At 47.0% G+C, this 22,511-nt stretch overlaps 1 protein-coding gene across 1 annotated transcript; it reads right to left on the bottom strand.

The window, feature by feature from the left end:
* Positions 1-8,673: 8,673 nt before the first annotated feature.
* On the bottom strand, positions 8,674-20,357 carry LOC121004907 (glutathione S-transferase P 1). The gene is made up of 7 exons (XM_040437336.1): positions 20,342-20,357; positions 16,485-16,520; positions 15,802-15,908; positions 10,935-11,022; positions 10,500-10,603; positions 10,319-10,426; positions 8,674-8,903 (listed from the first exon to the last, which is right to left on the bottom strand). Coding segments are annotated over exons 1-7 (633 nt in total). The 5' UTR covers positions 20,343-20,357; the 3' UTR covers positions 8,674-8,714.
* Between the last annotated feature and the right edge of the window lie 2,154 nt (positions 20,358-22,511).

Raw genomic sequence — 22,511 nt, 5'->3', positions numbered from 1 at the left:
AAACACGGATGCACACAAGATTGACATCCGTGTCCATGATCCGTGGCCGTTGGCAACTTTCACACAGACTGATCGCAGATCCGTCTGCATAAAAGCTTTTTCAGATATGAGTTTTCACTTCGTGAAAACTCATATCCGACAGTATCTTCTAACACAGAGGCGTTCCCATAGTGATGGGGACGCTTCAAGTTAGAATATACTGAGAACTGTGTACATGGCTGCCCCCTGCTGCCTGGCAGCACCCGATCTTTTACAGGGGGCTGTGATCCGCACAATTAACCCCTCAGGTGCCGCACCTAAAGGGTTAATTGTGCGTATCATAGCCCCCTGTAAGAGATCAGGTGCTAGCAGGCAGGAGGGGGCAGACCCCCTCCTTCCCCAATATTATATTCATTGGTGGCCAGTGCAGCCTCACATCTCCCCTCCCCCCTTGTTAAAATCACGTTCCGAATCCCCCATCATTGGTGGCCAGTGCGGCCTCACCTTTTCCCCCCTAGTTAAAATCACGTTCCGAATCCCCCATCATTGTGAGGCCGCACTGGCCACCATCTCCCCCCCCCCCCCCCCCTAGTTAAAATCACGTTCCCCCATCATTGGTGGCAGTGGAGAGTTCCGATCGGAGTCCCAGTTTAATCGCTGGGGCTCCGATCGGTAACCATGGCAACCAGGACACTACTGCAGTCCTGGTTGCAATGGTTACTTAGCAATTTTTAGAAGCATTATACTTACCTGTGAGCTGCGATGTCTGTGACCGGCCGGGCGCTCCTCCTACTGGTAAGTGAAAGGTCTGTGCGGCGCATTGCTTATAGCACAGACCTTTCACTTACCAGTAGGAGGAGCGCCCGGCCGGTCACAGACATCGCAGCTCACAGGTAAGTATAATGCTTCTAAAAATTGCTAAGTAACCATGGCAACCAGGACTGCAGTAGCGTCCTGGTTGCCATGGTTACCGATCGGAGCCCCAGCGATTAAACTGGGACTCCGATCGGTACTCTCCGCTGCTACCAATGATAGGGGGGAGATTTTAATTAGGAGAGGGAGGGGGGGCCCACTGGCCACCAATGAATCTACAGTACTACAGGGGAGGGGGGGGGGGGCAGACCACACTGGCCACCAATGTGTTAACTACAGGGGAGGGAGGGAGGGGGGGCAGGCCACACTGGCCACCAATGAGTTAAATACGGGGGGTAGGGGGGGGGGGTCTGCCCCCTGCTGCCTGGCAGCACCTGCCAGGCAGCAGGGGGCAGTCATGTACACAGTTCTTTTAGTATATTCTAACCTGAAGCGCCCCCCATCACCATGGGAACGCCTCTGTGTTAGAATATACTGTCGGATCTGAGTTTCACGATCTAACTCAAATCTGGTATATTCTAACATAGAGGCGTTCCCATGGTGAGAAAATACCATCGGATTAGAGAAAACTCAGATCCGATGGTATAAAAGGGACTCCTGACTTTACATTGAAAGTCAATGGGGGACGGATCCGTTTGCAATTGCACCATATTGTGTCAACGTCAAACGGATCCGTCCACATTGACTTGAATTGTAATTCAGGACGGATCCGTTTGGCTCCGCACGGCCAGGCGGACACCCAAACAATTTTTTTTTCATGTCCGTGGATCCTCCAAAAATCAAGGAAGACCCACGGACGAAAAAACGGTCACGGATCACGAACCTACGGACCCCGTTTTTGCGGACCTTAAAAAAAAAACGGTTGTGTGCATGAGGCCTCACTATTTTACTTCCCTGATATAAAATTGGTTGTTTTCTGTGATTCTACCTTGGTATTTCATTGCTGCTGACATTTTAACTTTTTTTGATATTAATCAAAATTGACCGAAATTTTTGCAAAAAAATGACTTTTCACTTTCTGTTGTAAAATTTTTCTAATAAAAACTACATTTCTATATAAATTTTTCTCAAAATTTATTGTTCTACATGTCTTTGATAAAAAAAAAAAAATGCAATAAGTGTATATTTATTGATTTGCGCAAAAATTATAGCGTTTACAAACTATGGTACAAAAATGTGAATTTCCGCATTTTGTAGCAGCTCTGACTTTCTGAGCACCTGTCATGTTTCCTGAGGTTCTACAATGCCCAGACAGTAGAAACACCCCACAAATGACCCCATTTTGGAAAGTAGACACCCTAAGGTATTCGCTGATGGGCATAGTGAGTTCATGGAAGTTTTTATTTTTTGTCACAAGTTAGCGAAAAATTATTTTATTTTTATTTTTTTATTTTATTTTCTTACAAAGTCTCATATTCCACTAACTTGTGACAAAAAATAAAATTTTACATGAACTCGCCATGCCCCTCACAAAATACCTTGGGGTGTCTTCTTTCCAAAATGGGGTCACTTGTGGGGTATTTACTAGGGATCGACCGATATTGATTTTTTAGGGCCGATAGCCGATAATTTATACCGATATTCTGGGAATTTTCATTTTTGAGAAAAAAAATAATTCCTACACAAATCTGCTGAAAATTAATATGTTTATTGTTAATGTGTATTTTTATTTTATAAGTCTTTTTCATTTATACTTAATATTTTTGTGGTTTTTTTTTACTAACTTTTAGCCCCCTTAGGGACTAGAACCCTTGTCCTATTCCCCCTGATAGATCTCTATCAGGGTGAATAGGATCTCACACTGTCCCTGCTGCTCTGTGCACACAGCAGCATGGAGCTTACCATGGCAGCCAGGGCTTCAATAGCGTCCTGTCTGCCATGGTAACCGATCGGAGCCCCAGGCTTACACAGCTGGGGCTCTGATCGGAGGAGCAGGGGAGAGGGGATCCTGTGGCCACTGCCACCAATGAGTAATACTGGGTGGGGGGGCGCACTGCGCCACCAATGTTTTTACTATTGGCCGGGATTGGGGTGGGGGCGCACTGCGCCACCAATGATTAATACTGGGGGGCTCGGGGGGGGGGGGGCGCACTGCGCCACCAATGAAGATAAGTCTCTCAATCATTCATATACAGGAGGCGGGAGCTGGCTGCAGAATCACATAGCCGGCTCCCGACCTCTATGAGCGGTAGCTGCGATCCGCGGCACCTGAGGAGTTAACTACCGCGGACCGCAGCTATCGCACAGCCCCTCCCCTCCACTTGTCTTCTCTTCTGTCATTGGCGGCAGCAGCAGCACAGGGGGAGGAGACACTGCTTCCTTCTCCCCTGTGCTGCGGAGGGAACACAGAACGCGCTGAGAGCAGCGCGTTCTGTGTTCCCCATACGTTATCGGTATATCTGCAAAATAGATGCCGATACCGATAACGTTCAAAATCCTCAATATCGGCCAAACCGATAATCGGTCGATCCCTAGTATTTACACTGCCCTGGTATTTTAGGGGACCTAAAGCGTGAGAAGTAGTTTGGAATCCAAATGCGTAAAAAATGCCCTGTGAAATCGGAAAGATACTCATTGGAATTTGGGCCCCTTTGCGCACCTAGGCTGCAGAAAAGTGTCACACATGTGGTATCGCCGTACTCAGGAGAAGTAGGGCAATGCGTTTTGGGGTGTATTTTTACATATACCCATGCTGGGTGAGATAAATATCTCTGTAAAAGACAACTTTTCCCATTTTTTTATACAAAGTTGTCATTTTACAGAGATATTTCTCTCACCCAGCATGGGTATATGTAAAAAATACACCCCAAAACGCATTGCTCTACTTCTCCTGAGTACGGCGATACCACATGTGTGACACTTTTTTGCAGCCTAGGTGCGCAAAGGGGCCCAAATTCTAATGAGTACCTTTTAGGAGGGCATTTTTAGACATTTGGATTCCAGACTTCTTCTCACGCTTTAGGGCCCCTAAAATGCCAGGGCAGTATAAATACCCCACATGTGACCCCATTTTGGAAAGAAGACACCCCAAGGTATTCCGTGAGGGGCATGGAGAGTTCCTAGAATATTTTTTTTTTTTGCCACAAGTTAGCGGAAATTAATTTTTATTTTTTTCATACAAAGTCTCATATTTCACTGACTTTCGACCAAATTTTTTTTTTTTACATGAACTCGCCATGCCCCTCACGAAATACCTTGGGGTGTCTTCTTTCCAAAATGGGGTCATTTGTGGGTCTCCACAATCATTACATGTATGGCCAGCATTAGGAGTTTCTGCTATTCTTATATTGAGCATACGGGTAATGAGATTTTTTTATTTTTTCGTTCAGCCTCTGGGCTGAAAGAAAAAATGAACGGCACAGATTTCTTCATTCGCATCGATCAATGTGGATGAAAAAATCTCTTCCAAAAAATGTTCAAAAAGAAAAGAGGGGAAAGGCGTCTGCCAGGACATAGGAGCTCCGCCCAACATCCAAACTCACTCAGCCCGTATGCCCTGGCAATCCAGATTTCTCCATTCACATCAATCGATGTGGATGAATAAATCATTTCCGGAATTTTTTTATTTTTTTTATATATACAAAGTGTTTGCCAAAGCATATGAACACCGCCCCTCAGCTCATAAGCCTCGGCAAACGTATTTTTTTTACTGCAGAGGAGAAATCTCGTCTTGCAGCGCCGCATACACCGACTTTTGTGTAATCTGACAGCAGCGCAATGCTTCTGTCAGAATGCACATCAGTGCTGCAGCTGGTTCATCGGTTGGTCCACCTAGAAGGTAAAAAAACAAAACAAAACAAAAAAAAAACAGGCCGCAACGCAATCAATTTATTAACATTAACTTTATATAACATTTTAAACAGAACATTAACTTTTATAAACTTAATTGAACTTTTGGAACATTAACTTTTTTGCTTACCTGTGATTTATCTTTATTTTTTTACCTTTATAGGACAAACCTCTCCTTCCCCATGGGACAATGTGCAAATCGCCCAGAGATGTGGCAAAGTACATTATGCACTTTGTCCCAGGTGAAAGGAGAGGTTTGCAGCAGCTCTGTGTGAAAGGGCCCCAAGACCCCTGTGTCCTGTGTCACGCAATCCCTATACTAAGTATACCTGTGTGTGGTACTTCTGGAAACACTCCCCTAAGCATAGGGCAGGGTGGTCAGGGCAGTCAGGACAGAAATAGCGGGTCTCACGCCTTATTCCACTCCTGCTACAGACACCACATCTTTTTTGGGGTGGCGCTTGGTTTGAGGTACCAGCAACGACATTGGGGAAATGTCGCTCGTGTAGACGGCTCACTACACTGGTGGATGGGGCCACTCTCGATTATCTCTTCCTGAAATTTGAGGAAGGATCTTGTTCTCCCAGCCTTACTGTAGAGAACAAAAACTATTATATACAGCCACTTGAATTAAATATACAGACACCTTCTTATACCAGCGTCTGGTCCTGCGGAAGAGTAAATAAGGAGCCAACATCTGGTCATTGAGGTCCACCCCTCCCATGAGCAAATTATAGTTGTGGACACAGAGGGGCTTTTCAATGACTCCAGTTGCTCGTTCAATTTGGATTGTCGTGTCTGCGTGAATGGAGGAGAGCATGTAACCGTCACGCTTGTCTCTCCATTTCACCACAAGCAGTTCTTCATTACACAAGGCAGCCCTCTCCCGCCTTGCAAGATGGGTGGTAACGAGCCGTTGGGGGAAGCCCCGGCGACTAGGTCGTGCGGTGCCACAGCAGCCAATTTGTTCTAGAAACAAATGCCTTGTGTAGAAATTGTCCACATAAAGGTAGTACCCCTTGCCAAATAAGGGTGACACCAAGTCCCAGACTGTCTTCCCACTGCTCCCCAGGTAGTCAGGGCAACCGACCGGCTCCAGGGTCTGATCTTTACCCTCATAGACACGGAATTTGTGCATATAGCCTGTGGCCCTTTCACAGAGCTTATACAATTTGACCCCATACCGGGCGCGCTTGCTTGGGATGTGTTGTTTGAAGCCAAGGCGCCCGGTAAAATGCATCAGGGACTCGTCAATGCAGATGTTTTGCTCAGGGGTATACAAATCTGCAAATTTGGTGTTAAAGTGGTCTATGAGGGGCCGAATTTTGTGGAGCCGGTCAAAAGATAGGTGGCCTCTGGGAGGAGAGGTGCTTTTATCACTAAAGTGCAGGAAACGCAGGATGGTCTCAAATAGTGTCCTGGACATGGCAGCAGAGAACATGGGCATGTGATGAATTGGGTTCGTGGACCAATATGACCGCAATTCATGCTTTTTTGTCAGGCCCATGTTGAGGAGAAGGCCCAGAAAAGTTAAATTCGGAAACTTGGATGGGTTTCCACCGGAAAGACTGGGCATAAAAGCTTCCCGGGTTAGCAGCTATAAATGGAGTGGCATACCAGTTTGTTTCTGCCACGACTAAGTCTAAGAGCTCCGCAGTGAAGAACAGCTCAAAAAACCCCAGTGCCAATCCGATCTGAGCTGTCTCAACCCGAACGCCAGACTGGGCGGTTAGAGGGGGAACTACTAGTGTGGCTGAAGATGTGGGCTGCCAATCAGGGTTTGCCAGCACCTAAGGGACTCTAGGAGCTCTACAGGCCTGTCTGTGCAGTGGCTGCAACGGGGGAAACTACTGCACGTGCCACCGTACCAGCCTCAACTGCCCTTCTGGTGCTCACCACTTCACCATGTTCTACAGCAGTGCTGGTACTAGGTCCAGGATGGGCTGCGCTGCTGGTGTATGCCTCACCACGTAATCCGCCAGCGCCACTCTGCTGCCCTTGAAGTGGATCCTGCGCAACCTGTGGTCTAGCAACACGGGGCCGGGTACGCCTGGTGGTATCATTGACCTCATCATACGAACTTTGGGTCAAACTGCCACTGCTTTCTACAGGTTCTTATTCTGACCCGCTGGATTCCTCATCTGACTGGGTCAGAAGCCTGTAGGCCTCTTCAGAATACCCCTTACTTGCCCTTTGGTCAACTAAATTTAGGGTGTATTCCCTGAGACTACCCAAGAAAAAAAAAAAGCAAGCCTGTCTTACAAATGGGAGGCTAGCGAAGTACAGGAAGCCACTGTGATTGATAAAAAAAATATCAAAACTATTTTTTATCGCCGCAGCGCTTGTGTAGTGAATGTGCAGGGATTAAAAAAAAAAAAAATTGTCACTGCGGCAGGGCGTGGGTGAACGCACGTGTGGGCGACCGATCAGGCCTGATCGGGCAAACACTGCATTTTGGGTGGAGGGCAAGCTAAGGTGACACTAATACTATTATAGATCTGACTGATCACTTACAGATACTATAAAATTACCAAAGCTGATTAGCGACACGCTAATCAGTGACTGCGGTGTGGTGGGCTGGGCGCTAACTACCAAAGGGGCCTAAACTAATCTAAACCTAACAGTCAATACTGGTGGAAAAAAAAAGTGAGTTTACACTGATCACTGATGCAGGTGGAAGTTCCCTACAGCAAATGCTTTTATAAAGTGCAAAGTGATTTGGGATGGGGGGGAATTCACCAACTTTTTAATGACATTTTCTGAGATTACATTTAATGACCTATATGTTTATGCGCATAAGATCTTCTTAATGAGCCAGTTATATTCGTGTGAAAACCCGCTTCAACACAAGATATTTAATCAGCACGGCAAACTCCAGTCCTGTGGGCTGTTCCACACGAGATATGGACGCAGGAGGACCAGCTCTTCACTTCGCTGGAAGACAAAGCCAGTGCTTGGTACTCATGTCACACTTTTTTAAATAACGCCTGCACACCCACCCCTCTTCTACTATGGAGCTCATCAAAATGCTACAGTCTCCACCCTGGACAGGCGCAGTCTCTACATTAGTATGTCGGCTGTCCCCACTCCACACACCATTATCCTTCCACTATACGCCTTGTGGAAAGTGGTTTTCTTTATGTCTTGGCGACCCTTAGACTGACCTACGTAGCACTGATAGGATCGCATAGCATTATATTGATTTATGATGTACTGTCTAACACTGACATAATGCTGTAGGTCAGGACGAGAGCCCTCAGACACACACTGCAAGTTCAATGCACTGAACTCGCTCATGTGAAACCAGCCTAAGGGCCCATGCACATGTGTATTTTGCGGTCCGAAACAAAACCACATCCGCGTTGGATCTGTATTTTTTGCAGATACATTGTAAGAATGCCTGTCCTTGTCTGCAAAACGGACATGTTTTTTGCAGAACGGAATGCACACAAGTCATTTCATTTTTTTTTGTGGACCCATTAAAATGAATGGTTCCACATAGACCTGTAAAAAAAAAAAAAAAAAAAGAATATAAAATCTATATCTATATGTCCTTATACTCAGTTTGTGGGTGTCACAGCAGGACTCTTGCCATAACCCCAGAATTGAGAAAAAAAAAAAGCTTTTTTGCAACTCTGGGTTTGCAGATGTAGCAAACGTGCGAGTCGTGTTGTGGCCCCATTCATTTCTACATGAGTACTGCTACACTGAATACTAACACATTCTGACAACCCATTGTAGGCAACCGTACTGCCAATATGGCCCTCAGTAAAAAGGCGTTTGACACCCAATCTAAATCCATTCAGGGAAGATAAAAAAACATACATACCACCACCTTTCAAAATATTTTATTTCTCAACCATCCAGGAGAAACCAGTAATAACTATTCACAGCTTATATCTAGTAACAACCTACAGTTACATGGATGGTAAAACTATCAGAGGTGCCAATAAAATTCTCTTTAGGACACATGAGGGAGAGTGGCAGTAGGCACATCTACGTACATTACTAGATTCTGACTTTACGGTTTTATTGTAGTCTGGATTCATAACCTTTTCCACTTTCCTCAATGCTCACTGCTTGCCATTGCCATTGATTGGTCTCTTCTTGTGGGCATCACTGGAGAGATATGCTTCAAGCTTGGGACGGCTACTAATGCGTTTGACATAGGCACAGAGGAGTGGGAAGCCTGAAAGGCAGTCTGGTGCCAGAACAAGATGGTTGTGCAGAAGATCCACCAGGTTGTAATCGGCAAAGGAAATCTACAAAGCAATAGGGAAATAATGCAGTTAGATATCACAACTTTAGGAGTCAAGGACTTAATGGGTATTCCGGCCCAACCAGTTGCTCTGTTCATTTCAGGAGGGTACAGGCCCCCCACCCCCCTGCATTTCTTAATTGTTCAAGTCACCCTGAATTCATGGTCAGTTTGCAGAAAGGTCTAAGGCCTCTTTCACACTTGCGTTGTCCGGATCCGGCGTGTACTCCACTTGCCGGAATTACACGCCGGATCCGGAAAAACACAAGTGTACTGAAAGCATTTGAAGACGGAACCGTCTTCCAAATGCGTTCAGTGTTACTACGGCACCCAGGACGCTATTAAAGTCCTGGTTGCCATAGTAGTAGTGGGGAGCGGGGGAGTGGTATACTTAGTCCGTGCGGCTCCCGGGGCGCTCCAGAGTGACGTCAGAGCGCCCCATGCGCATGGATGACGTGATCCATGTGATCACATGATCCATGCGCTTGGGGCGCCCTGACGTCACTCTGGAGCGCCCGGGGAGCCGCACGAACGGTAAGTACACTGCTCCCCCGCTACACTTTACCATGGCTGCCAGGACTTTAGCGTCTTGGCAGCCATGGTAAACACTCTGAAAAAGCTAAATGTCGGCTCCGGCAATGCGCCGAAACGACGTTTAGCTTAAGGCCGGATCCGGATCAATGCCTTTCAATGGGCATTAATTCCGGATCCGGCCTTGCGGCAAGTGTTCCGGATTTTTGGCCGGAGCAAAAAGCGCAGCATGCGGTATTTTCTCCGGCCAAAAAACGTTCCGTTCCGGAACTGAAGACATCCTGATGCATCCTGAACGGATTTCTCTCCATTCAGAATGCATTAGGATAAAACTGATCAGGATTCTTCCGGCATAGAGCCCCGACGACGGAACTCTATGCCGGAAGACAAGAACGCAAGTGTGAAAGAGCCCTAAGAGGGGAACCAGTATGGAGAACATAATACAAGTACTGAGCAGATTTACTGTCAGCTGGACTATTAAACAATGAATGGCCCTGATAAGTGAAGGAGGCATTTCTCTATCTCTAACATATAAATTTCTCCTCCTCACTTGTACTATGGATTTATACAAAGTTGTTTATAATCCAAGGTACACGTCAATGCGTTTCCATGGTAACAGACTACAAACAATCATCCTGCTGTCATACAGTTTTCCATGTGTCCCTTACTTGCTGCTAAAGTACTGGAGCAACAAAGTTGGTTGTGAAGGTGTGCACAGCTTTTAGATCTTTATGAACACGAGTATTCCTATGTGGACTTTCCATTTCTTGCAGGCTCTCTAACAGCAGCCTGTGTCAGTGACAGAATTCCTTTTTTTTAAATCAATTTTCAGATCAATGGCCTGTCAATTAAATAGTCCTAGTATAACTAAAGCAAATCAATACTCACATGAGCTCCTACCACAAACCCCTTCCCCTCATTATTAGAGGCAAGCAGACGTTCAAAGTGACCAAGATCAGTGGGCAGAGCCTTAACGTAATCATCTTTTCCATTCTCCTAAACAAAAAAGGAAACATGAATCTTCTGAAGAGGAAGACATTTCTCTGTCAGACTTCTGGGTGTCACTCACATAGTTCTGATAGATCATCTTCAAATACTTAAGCCGAAGATCTTCCACTCCGTCATTAACCATGTCTATGAGGCTTGCCTCACGAGGATTTTTCCCATACAGATCTACAACCCAATCATAGTTCAGAATTAGTAAATATATGCAGAGGGATCCACAAGCTCAATACATGAAAGAACAAAAGAAGCTCCAACACCCGAATTGCTCCTGATCCCCCAGTCGTGTGGATTAAAACATCTGGCAACGGGGTGAGGGAAACAGCCAATAGCAGGCCATGACGGGGACTAGCCTCCCTAGAGTCACCAGGAGATGCAGCTGTGCGGGGGATCAGGAGCGGTGCAGGTGCTGGGGAGGTGGGCAAGTATAATCTATATGAGGGGCCTGGGCATGGGGGGGGGCATATGTTAGACTTTGTATAACCCCTTTAAGTTGTAATACCATGATTCCTGGCAAGAAGGCGCAACATGGCATTGGACTGATACAGAGTGAAGTCTCCATCTTTAAATCCTGGAAGTTGGCCATACACCTACAAGGAGAAAATAAGACAAGGAACTGTAAGATAGTTTGACAGCACTGAATGTGTTAACTACAGCAAAATTCCTGGCATTGATGGGATCTGATTGATGCAGAAGACAACAAAAAAAAAACCTGTGTAAAGAGTACTGGTCAGGTCCCCACATCCACAGTGATGAAAGCGCTCCTTCCATGCATACAATCAATAGGGATGAACGTAGGGAAAATAGAGGAAACATGGGTACTGGAAGCGGAGCATCTAGGGCAGGGGACAGGAACCTTTGGCAAGCCAGCTGTTATGAAACTACAACTCCCAGCATGCTCCAATCATTTCTATGAGAGTTCTGAGAAGAGTAGAGGAAGCATGCATGCTGGGAGTTGTAGTTCCACAACAGCTGGAGTCTCCCTACTCCTGGTTTATAGTATAAGGACAGGAAGGAACACAGGAGAGGTGAGAATTGATGACCAAACCTAATGATAAGCAGGGTGTTCTAGTGGTGATAAATAAGGGCCTTAGACATAATATAATTTATTAACATTTAAAAAAATTTACATAAAATTACTCAAATATTAACCACATTCTGGAACGGCCTTTCAGAGATGGCAGCTGCTGAGCGGGTGGCCTGCTGTCAGTGACAGCAGGACACCCCAGAGAGCAGGCAGGGACCATTCCTGTAGGTCCCTGCCTTCTAGATCGCTGTATACACAGCACTCAACGAGTCCTGTCCAGGCCCGGTGGTGATGTGACCCCCAGGGGAGTGCAGGAGCTGACGGGTCTTCCACAGATCACGATCAGCCCTGCACTGAGGCCATGACGAACTTGGTCTATAGGGCAGGCAAATACCCGGTGGAACACCTTACCTTCCTTATGGTGGGGGTGATCAATGCATGGAACCAGTTTGTGGTGGTGAGGGGACAAAAAACACAAAACGTATGGTCTCCAGTTTTGCCCCTATGGAGAAACCCTAAACTCCCAGAATTGGCTTCTCTCTCAGACTGAGTTCAGGCTGCAGAGAGGGATTAAATACCTCACCCAATTGTATGATGAGGGGGTTTTTAAGACTCTCTCAGCTCTACAGGCCGAATACAATATACCACGCTCATCCCTCTTTAGGTTTTTCCAACTGAGGCATGTATGCGAGTCTCAATTTGGGGTGGGCCCTTTGCGGCTGGAATATGGGGAGATAGAGAAAATTGCCAGGCAAGTAGAACATGGTAAAATGGTCTCTGCCTTCTATGGGACACTAATATCCTAGCAACCTTCGCCTATAACTAAAGCTTTCGTCAAATGGAAAGAGGATATCACGAATTTAGACCTGCGGCAGGAGAGGGAATTAGCCTCTACATGGAGATCGGTGATTTGTGCGCGGGATCAGCCGATTCAGGCTAAGTGGATACACAGTATATTTGACTCCTGTGCGTCTAGCTCGCATATACAAACTCAGATATCTGTACCAGATGTGGCATTGGCAAGGGAACGTTAATGCACATGATTTGGGAATGTCCAGTTATTGCAGACTTTTGGGAAGACGTGCACAGATCTCTTAATTCCAGACTGGGTCTCCCGGCAGTTATATCCCCAGAAGTTAGTCTACTGGGCCTTGTCAACGACATTATTCCTACCAAATACACTACAATCCTTTATAGGTTACTACTATTCTATGCTAGAAAGTCCATCCTGCTAAATTGGAAGCCTCCAAAGAGTCCCTCCTTATCCCACTGGACTCCACTCATCAATGCAACTTTACCCATGTACAAATTGACCTTTGAAGCTAGGGGTACACCAGACAGGTTTGAAAAGATTTGGGGCCTCTGGTTGAGTGCCAACTCTGTATCGGAATAACTCAGACACAACTCTGGTGTCTGCAGGTTGCTGCCCGAGTGAATGCGGTGTGAATGTCTGACAGCCTTCGATAGCGACCAATTATATCCAGGACAACTAGGATTAAGAGTTAAAGGTGAAATGTACGGTTTCAACATCTTAATGCTACATAAAGCCTTCTCCTGACTGTCAGTTAAGGTAGATGCAAGTAATTGTTCTTTTTATTCTGTTTTGAATGTTATTGTTTTGTTGTTGTAAACTTGGGGGGGGGGGGGGGGGGTATACTGAACCCCAGGTGGCAGCCCTACAATCTGCTCTATAGAAGCGGGGGCCCTCTTCCCAGGAAGTAGAGACTGATCTAGTAGAGTGAGCCCTGAACCCTGATGGCAGAACAGCTCCCTTGGATGAGTTTCTGCCAAGTAAATAGCTTGCCTTATCCATCTAGCAATAGTCTGGGAAGATGCAGCAGAGCCCTTCTTAGCACCCTGAAAGGAAATCAACCAACGGAAGAAGGACCTCCAGGGCTGTGTGACCTGCAGATATTGAATTCAACATCTCCTCACATCTAAAACAATGGAACTCAGATTTTTTTCTCTTTTTAGAGAAGCACAGAAGGAGGGAAGAACTATCTCTTGGGAACGGTGAAAAGAGGAAGACACCTTTGGCAAAAGAAGGATCAGGAGAAATAACCACCCTAGCCAAGATTTTTAAGTAAGGCTGGTCAATGGAAAGAGCAGCAATCTCACTAAGGCCACTTTCACACGGGCAGGTTTTCAGCACGGGTGCAATGTCTGAGGTGAACGCATTACACCCCCACTGAATCCAGACCCATTCACTTCAATGGGGCTGTTCAGATGAGCGGTGATATTCACGCATCACTTGCGCATTGCGTGAAAATCGCAGCATGCTCTATATTCTGCGTTTCACGCAATGCAGGCCTCATAGAAATGAATGGGTCTGCATGAAAAATCACAAGCAAGTGCTGATGCGGTGCGATTTTCACGCATGGTTGCTAGGAGATAGGGATGAAAGCAACTCAGACCCCATTAAAGTGTATACACTATTATTTTCCCGTATAACATGGTTATAAAGGGAAAATAGCATTCTAATACAGAATGCTTACTAAAATGTGGATTGAGGGGGGGGGGGGGGGGGGGGGTTAAAAAAAAAAATATATAAAAATTTACTCCTCATCCAATTTTTCGCGCAGCCGGCATAGTCTTCCTGCTTCTTTCAGGACCTTTGACATAAGCGCAGGTCCTGCTAAATGAAGCTAGGTCCTTTTGCAGGTCCTGAAAGAAGCAAGAAGACTATGCCGGCTGCGCGATCAATTGGATGAGGGGAGTAAATTTTTTTTATATTTTTTTTTTTTAACCCCCCCCCCCCCCCCCTCAATCCACATTTTAGTAAGCATTCTGTATTAGAATGCTATTATTTTCCCTTTATAACCATGTTATAAGGCACTGCAAACAATAACCGACAGCATTTGCGTGCCTACTCGCGCGGTTTTCCCCGCAATGCACACGCAACGCATCCGTAGCAAATCCGGGATGCCCGTGTGAAAGATGCCCAACTCTTCTAGCAGAGGTCATTGCTAGGAGAAAAGCCAGCTTTAGGGAGAGCATCTTAGGGGAAATGCTGTCTATTGGCGCAAAAATATCTTACATCAGGGCTGAAAGAACCAAGTTTAAATCCCAAGGAGGGATCCTATGTCTGCAAACTGGGGATAACTTAGAAACTGCAGTGATGAATCCTTAGGACAGGAAACAGAACTGGAGGTGGAGAGGGTGGTCCCTCTTTTAAAGGGTTTCTGTCACCTGAAAAATGGTATTAAGCTGGCTGACATTAGCGATGTGCTAATGTCAACTGAACATACCTATACATACCTATATTAGAGCCATCTCACTGCCTGAAGCCATTGAGATTTTTTATAATATGCTAATAAGCCTCTAGGAGCGAGGGGGGGGGGGCATTGCACCTGCTCCTAGAGGCTGTTTGCCCACCTCTTTTCACGCCCTTCTCTTGATTGACAGGGCCAATAGATACTCACACCAGGATGATCCTCCATTTCCCGCAACACTAGTGCTTTACTCAGCAGTCTGAGATGTCAGTACTCAAGATACTTGCATTAACCCCTGCTGCACAGTTACTTTACCTCCAAGGAGGTCACCCCCTGGTCCATCACTGGTTCTGTACACCCTTCCAGCATACAGTCACCACACATCAAGTTTGCAGACTAGACCCTCATGCCACCTGTAGGTACAGTAGACTCCTGGTTGCCACTAGCTGTTATGTGACATCCTTGTCATCAACCATGAACTCTAGGAGCACACATGAGCAGTCCCCTCATCTGAATTAAAGGCATTCTGTCACCACTAGTGAGCATATACAACTGCTCATATGGCACTGTAGGTCTCCTTGAGGGCATTCTAACCAGAACTGTATAGGCAATCTAAATTTATTTGTGCCCCTCAAAAAACGATTTCATAAATATGGCAATGAGCTTGTAAAAGAGTCCAAGGGGCAGAACTTATCGCTCATGGAGCCCGGCCGCCCCCATTCTTAGAGAGCCCTGCTCCTTCCCTCATCTGCTATTCTTGATGTGCGGACATCACCCTGCTGCAGCAGTAAAAAAAAAATAATAATCTCGCGCATGCGCATCATCTAGTGCGTTTGCCTGTGCGCGCTGAATAACTCAATAACTGATCTGTGCAGTTTTTGCAGTTGTGTGTATGGAGCGATCTGCAAAATAAGGGCCTAATAGGGGATCTGAACCTGCGCTCCTCTAATCACTCATTCTGTTACTGTAAATCTGACAGGCAGTCTATTAGGGTGAGAGGAAACACTGAATGCAGCAGTATACCAGAGCTGGCATCCACAAGTGATGGAGCGGGCACAGACCCCGATCCCACGCCATCACCTGATCTACATTTTACCATTATACTTTGCCCATCAGGGGTTTCATCTTACCGCAGCTTTCTTCAGATCCCCCTTCTGCCAGTCATCAGACGTTACGACTTCCTCCTTCCATTGAGCTCCCTGGTCAGCCATGAGCATTCGCATAGCTTCACAACGACCTGACAAGGAAATCAAAGAGAAATAACTCACCCCAAACCCCTGCAGACCACAATGCAGTTCTCCCCCAAACGTTACAGAAATGAAAATCCAGTCATCTTCTATTATAGCCTCTTCCTTACGGCAGCCCGATATTCTGACTAGGGCCAAGCTGCAGTACCAGACACACGCGTTTGGATGTCGCTCTGAGGAATTCTGCCCCTTTCACACCAGCGGATGCCGCGCGGGTAATCTGCTGCGTGGAAGACCGCCAAGCCCCGCTCCGGACAGCAGACACGGAGCAGTAACATGATTGATAATGCTCCGTGTCTGACCTTTTTACTACAGAATCACGGTGACAACTTTATCTTACTGTGATTCTGTAGTAAAAAGATCAGAGGGGCACGGAGCATTATCAATCATGTTACTGCTCCGTGTCTGCTGTCCAGTGCGGGGCTTGGCGGTCTTTCACACAGCGGATTACCCGCACGGCATCCGCTCGTGAGAAACAGCCCTTGTAGGTGCAGCTGACCGTAGTAGACCATCAATGTAAAAATGCTTTAAATGGTTTGGTTCTAAGAAAGAAAACCTCTACTTACCTCTGGCATTAAAATAAATGATGGTGTATTCAGGCACTAAAGAGCGAGGAGAGAGACAGGCGGTATTAATTGGTGGTAATGCTACATGACTTCTGTATATGCCGGTTGTTACAAGTTATCCCTAAGGGGTCATGCACACAGCCGGTGTAGTTTTTGTGCTCCGCAAAACACGGATACTGGCCGTGTGTGTTCTGCATTTTGCAAAACGCAACATCCAGCCCATAATATAATTTGTCTGTTTTATGGACAAGGATAGGACATGTTCTATCTTTTTTTAGGATGCCACACTCGTACGTGGCAGTGCCGATGGCTGACTGAGGGAGTCCCCTTCCTCTGAAACCACTTAGACGCTGTGGTTGCCATCAACTAGCATCTAAAGGGTTAAACTGCCAGGATCAGCGCTTCCACCATTCGGGCGGGACTCCCGCTCTCCACTGTCCAGGAGACCCATGCAGCACTTACATCTTAAAGGGTTTCTACCACCACATTTTGACCTAATTAGCTGTCAGACACTAGCGATCTGCTAGTGTCTGCTCTACCTAACCATGCTATTGTAATTCCTTTCTGTGCAGCGGTTACCCTAAAAAACGTAGTTTTATTGCTATGCTAATGAGCCTCTAGGTGCTATGGGGGCGTCTTTTCAGCACCTAGAGGCTCCGTCCACTCACTATTTCCGCCGCCCAGCGCGCTCCAGCCCACTCCTCTCCTCTAGATTGACAGACTACTTCTCTGCATCTCGGCCGAATTCTCGCACCTGCGCCGTGTGCTTCTGTATTCGGCGCAGGCGCAGTGAAGATGCCGGCGCAGGGAGACAGTCACTGCGCCGAATACAGAAGCAGACGGCGCAGGTGCGAGAATTCGGCCGAGATGCAGAGAAGTAGTCTGTCAATCTAGAGGAGCGCGCTGGGCGGCGGAAATAGTGAGTGGACGGAGCCTCTAGGTGCTGAAAAGACGCCCCCATAGCACCTAGAGGCTCATTAGCATAACAATAAAACTACGTTTTTTAGGGTAACCGCTGCACAGAAAGGAATTACAATAGCATGGTTAGGTAGAGCAGACACTAGCAGATCGCTAGTGTCTGACAGCTGATTAGGTAAAAATGTGGTGGTAGAAACCCTTTAATGACCGCTGTAAAAAGGCGTATCGGCGGTAAGGCAGTTTCCTAATGTTTTTTGCACCCTTGGCAGTTCTGAAATGGCAGCTTTCACTGGGTTTAACGTTTTCCCATAATAAAACATATGACTTTCATAAGCAAGTCTGGCAGCTGTCTAAAGTTAACTACTTCACTGCCAAAGCGCTGATACTGCAGGGAGCAGGTGTGTAGGAGAAGTAGCCAAGATGGAGAACAGCCATTGTGAGTAAGACATCCATGGAGAACAGCGTGCGGCGATTTGCCAGAAGCTCCGTTACCCCCCCTGCACAGACCATGAGCAAAAGCGTGAGCGCCATCTAGTGGCTGCTGACATGTAGCTTCCTTGTCGGATGCACTGTACAAGCAAGTACTGGGGGACTTTAGGAGTACAACTGGAAACCATATGACTTCTATTGAATGGAATTTAACCCCTTAAAGGGGTTGCCTAAAAATCTTGGACAACCCCTATATTAACCCCTTACTCCAGCACCATTCTCTGTGCCACTTCTCTGGTACTCCCACTGCATGTCACCGAGTACCAGGATGTGCCTGGATCCAGTCACTGTCCTCAGCTGTAGACCACCAAGGACAATGATTGGCCAGACGGTCAGGTACAAAGCGCGCTGAAGTAACGGGTGAGACATTATATGGTTTTTAGGTCATGCCTGCTGATGTTAGGAGCGTACATCCCAGCACCACACAGCAGGAGACCAGAAGACCCCCGTTACATCACAGTATTAGGCCCCATGCACACAGCCGTATCCAGAGGCATCCTGCCTTCTCCCCTACGTCCCACCATATGCCTATTTTCCCACAAAACTGACAATCGGACGTTCTATTTTTTGCAGGCCATGGAATGGACACATTGTTGAGGACAGTGCGCCGTCCCCATTGAAATAAATAGTTCTGCATCTGATTGTCAAAAAAATATGGACCTAAACAGGTCTGCTGCCCATATATATCGCGATATATTGTTTTCTATATTGGGGGGGGGGGGGCGCTTTAAACGTTTTTTTTTTACTTTATTTAATCACCATTAGCCTCCTTAAGGGCTAGAACCCTTGTCATATTCACCCTAATAGAGCTCTATTAGGGTGAATAGGACATTACACTCTCCCTGCTGCCCTGTGCTTTGTGCACACAACAGCAGGGAGCTGACCATGGCAGCCAGCCTCTCATGTGCCCCCCAGCCTCTCCCTCTTATCAGCCCCCTCTGGTAACTCAAACCCCCCCCTCCCTCCCCAGTATTAATAATTGGTGGCAACGACCACAGGGTCCCCCCCCTTCCCCATCATTGGTGGCAGTGGGCAGTTCCGATCGGAGTCCCAGCAGTGTAATGCTGGGGATCCGATCGGTTACCATGGCAGCCAGGAGTCACGCTACTGAAGTCCTGGCTGCGATGGTATGTTAGTGAGCAGCATTATACTCACGTGCGCCGTGGCCGCTCCTTCTCATAGGTCTGTACGGCGCATTGCTAATGCTATAAGCATTAGCAATGCGCCGCACAGACAGAAGGAGCGACCGGCGGCCACGGCGCACCTGAGTATAATGCTGCTCACTAACATACCATGGCAGCCAGGACTTCAGTAGCGTGACTCCTGGCTGCCATGGTAACCGATCGGATCCCCAGCATTACACTGCTGGGACTCCGATCGGAACTGCCCACTGCCACCAATGATAGGGGAGGGGGGGACCCTGTGGGATATGGCCGGCACATTCATTAGTGGCGCAGTGGCCACAGTCCCTCCCCTCTTCCTCCTACTCTGTTCTCATTGGTGGTCAGCAGCAGCCGCGCACAGTGGGGAGAGAGGGACTCCCCCTTCTCCACTGTGCTGGCTCAGGAGAACATGGTGTGCGCCGAGAGCGCGATCATATCGCGGTCCAGCGATATAGGCAATATGCACAAAATCCATATCGTGGCACAAATGTATATCGCCTACCCCTACTGTCCGCATCCGCTGCTCCGTTCCGTGGTCCGCAAAAAATATATAAAAATTGTATATAACCGGTCCTATTCTTATCCGTTTTGCAGACAAGAATAGGAAGTTATATTAATGGCTGTCCGTGCCATTCGACAAATTGTGGAACACACAGACGCCATCTGTGTTTTGCAGACCGCAAAACACACAACGGTCGTGTGCATGTAACCTAAGGAAGCACCACATAAAGCCGTCATATAGCCCCAGCCATTGGCCTAGCAGGGTTGAGTGAGCGCAGGGGTCTCATACTACACAGCCATATGGTGGATATATTCTCCCGAGGAAGCATTTTCCCTCCTATGGTTCCCATTGTGAATGGCAGGGCACAGTAGCACTGACAGGTCTATAGGCACAGCACCCTCTGGACTGCCCCACCATGACACATGCCTGGAGCACAGCGCCCCCTCTAGGTTACATCTGTGTAATGGAGGGCTGGGATCCCAGCACAAGTGGCTGCTATAGGCGTCACACCCACTTAAAGGGGAACTCCTGCAGTGGTAAAACAAACTCCAGGAGCTGATGCCGGTGACCACTGTATACACAGCTCATCCTGTACAGCAATGCAAAGTCACCCATGGAAAACGGGACGCAGAAAACTACAGCACTTATCCTTAGTTTCTAGTCCATAAAAGTGTAGGGAGTCTACAGCAGACATCTTTCACTTCCCTCTGATAAGCCGTAAACACCCAGACTCCGCGATAAGAGCCCGCGCCCTATCGTGCAATGCAAGCGCTGAGGCGTCTTACTGTTGTCTTGCGGTGAAATCCTCAGGCACAGGAGTCACAGCCGGAGAACTGCAGCCAGGTGAGGCGGAGGCTTTATAGGCGGCGGAGGGGGCGGAGCTGAAGGCGGAGGCAGACTGCGCCTGCGCGGCGGCTCCTGTCAGTCACGGCGGCAGCCTCAGGCTCGGCTCCTCTCACTGCAGGAGGGCAACCAGGCTGTGCTGCCCACCTAGTAAGAGCAAGCCAGGGCGGGGCAGTGGTCTGTGCCCCCAGCAGCCGCCATCAATCATGCAACAAGGTCTTGCCACTGCGTTTTTTTCTGCAGTTTAAACTAGTCAAAAAATTGTGACAAAAACTCTTTAAATACGGCTCATGTGAATACACTACATAGCTATGGGCCATTAAAGGGGTATTCTGCTTGCTAGAAGTTATCCCCTATCCACAGGCTGGGGCATAACTATCAGATCGGTGGGGGTCCTACTGCTGGGGACCCCGTATCTCCTGCAGCCCCCCTGAAATTAAGGAAGTGGCCGGTCACACATGCTGGTGGCCGCTCCATTCACTTCTATGGTAGTTCCGGAGATAGCCGGTACAGCGCTCCACTGTCTCCGGAATTCCCATAGAGATGAATGGATAATGTCTAACAACTGGAATACCCCATTTAACCCTTTTGAGGACCAAGCCATCTTTGACAGAGAGGTTTTTGTTTTTTTCCAACAGTCTTACCTTTTTTTATTTTTTCGGCAGCATAGACGTATTAGGCCTTTTTTACATGAGCGAGTTTTCCGTCCGGATGTAATGTCTGCATACCTCCCAACTTTAGAAAATTGTAAAGAGGGACAACGTGTGCATCGCGTGTAGCGCTCCGCTGCAATTTGTTTCATACCAGGCCACGCCTCTAACTCTGCCCAAAGCATAACTATACACACCCATTCCCCATGTGCTCCCTAATAGTAGTTATGCCAAGATATGTGCCCCCTTCACAGTAGATATGCCAAGATGTGCCACCTCAGAGTAGTTATGCCCAAATATTCCCCCTCAGAGTAGTTATGCCCAGCGGTGCCCCCTTCATAGTAGTTTTGTCAACGTGTGCCCCCTTCACAGGAGGTAAGAAAATCTAACAGTAAATACTCACCTGGTTCCTCCGATGATCACAGCTCAGCTGCAGGCGCTCCCCAGTAGGATACTGTCACACATTGCACTTGCTGTGTAGGAGCAGGGGCACAGAGGGTGATTCCTCCGCTCCTCCTACACAGCCAGTAGCGAGATGTGTAATACCTTCCCTCCAGTTCTACTGTTAAATAGGTTGTCCTCTTTATACTACTGATGATCTATCCTCCGGATAGGTCATCAATGTCAGATCAGCCGTGGTCCTCCGACACCCCCGACGATCAGCTATTTGAAGAGAGGGCAGCGCTCATATGAGAGCTGCCCTCTCTGATCTGTTCACCTGCTCGCCGTAGGATTTGCAGTGATGAGCAGGTAAACAGATCAGAGAAGGCAGCACTCATACAAAAAAAAAAAAAGCGGACAACCCCTTTAACTTCTTAAGAACCGGGTTCATTTTTGCCGTATTTAAAACTTAAGCAAATAAAAAAAGTATATATATGAGGTATCGCCGCGTCCGTAAGAACTTGCTCAATAAAAACATCACATGATCTAATCCCTGAGGTGAACACCGTAAATTTTTTAAAAATAAATATGGTGTAAAAAAAGCCATTTCTTGTCACCTTACATCACAAAAAGTGTAATAGCAAGCGATAAAAAAGTCATACGCACCCCAAAATAGTGCCAATCAAACCGTCATCTCACCCTGCAAAACATCATACCCTACCTAAGATAATCACCCAAAAACTGAAAAAACTATGGCTCTCAGACTATGGAGACACTAAAACATGATTTTTTTTTTTCAAAAATGAAATCATTGTGTAAAACTTACATAAATAAAAAAATTTAGACATATTAGGTATCGCCGCGTCCGTAATAAAAAAATAAAAACGGTGAAAAAAAAGCCATTTTTTGTCACCTTACATCACAAAAAGTGTAATAGCAAGCGATCAAAAAGTCATGCACCCCAAAATAGTGCCAATCAAACCGTCATCTCATCCCGAATAAAATGAGCCCCTACACAAGACAGTCGCCCAAAAAATAAATAAAACTATGGCTTTCAAAATGGGGAGACACTAAAGAATCA

The sequence above is a fragment of the Bufo bufo genome, chromosome 6, assembly GCF_905171765.1.
Source record: "Bufo bufo chromosome 6, aBufBuf1.1, whole genome shotgun sequence".
Lineage (NCBI taxonomy): Eukaryota > Metazoa > Chordata > Amphibia > Anura > Bufonidae > Bufo > Bufo bufo.
The sequence above is the reverse complement of the archived record's forward strand: the minus strand, read 5'-3'. Positions and strand labels throughout refer to the sequence as shown.

Bases quoted from the DNA above. Each gene is read 5' to 3' on its own strand.
- LOC121004907 (XM_040437336.1), bottom strand. The intron at 11,023-15,801 runs GTAAGATGAAAC...TTCTCCTTGTAG, and splicing joins GGGATCTGAAGAAAGCTGCG to GTGTATGGCCAACTTCCAGG. The intron at 10,604-10,934 runs GTATTACAACTT...ATTGGGTTGTAG, and splicing joins CCTTCTTGCCAGGAATCATG to ATCTGTATGGGAAAAATCCT.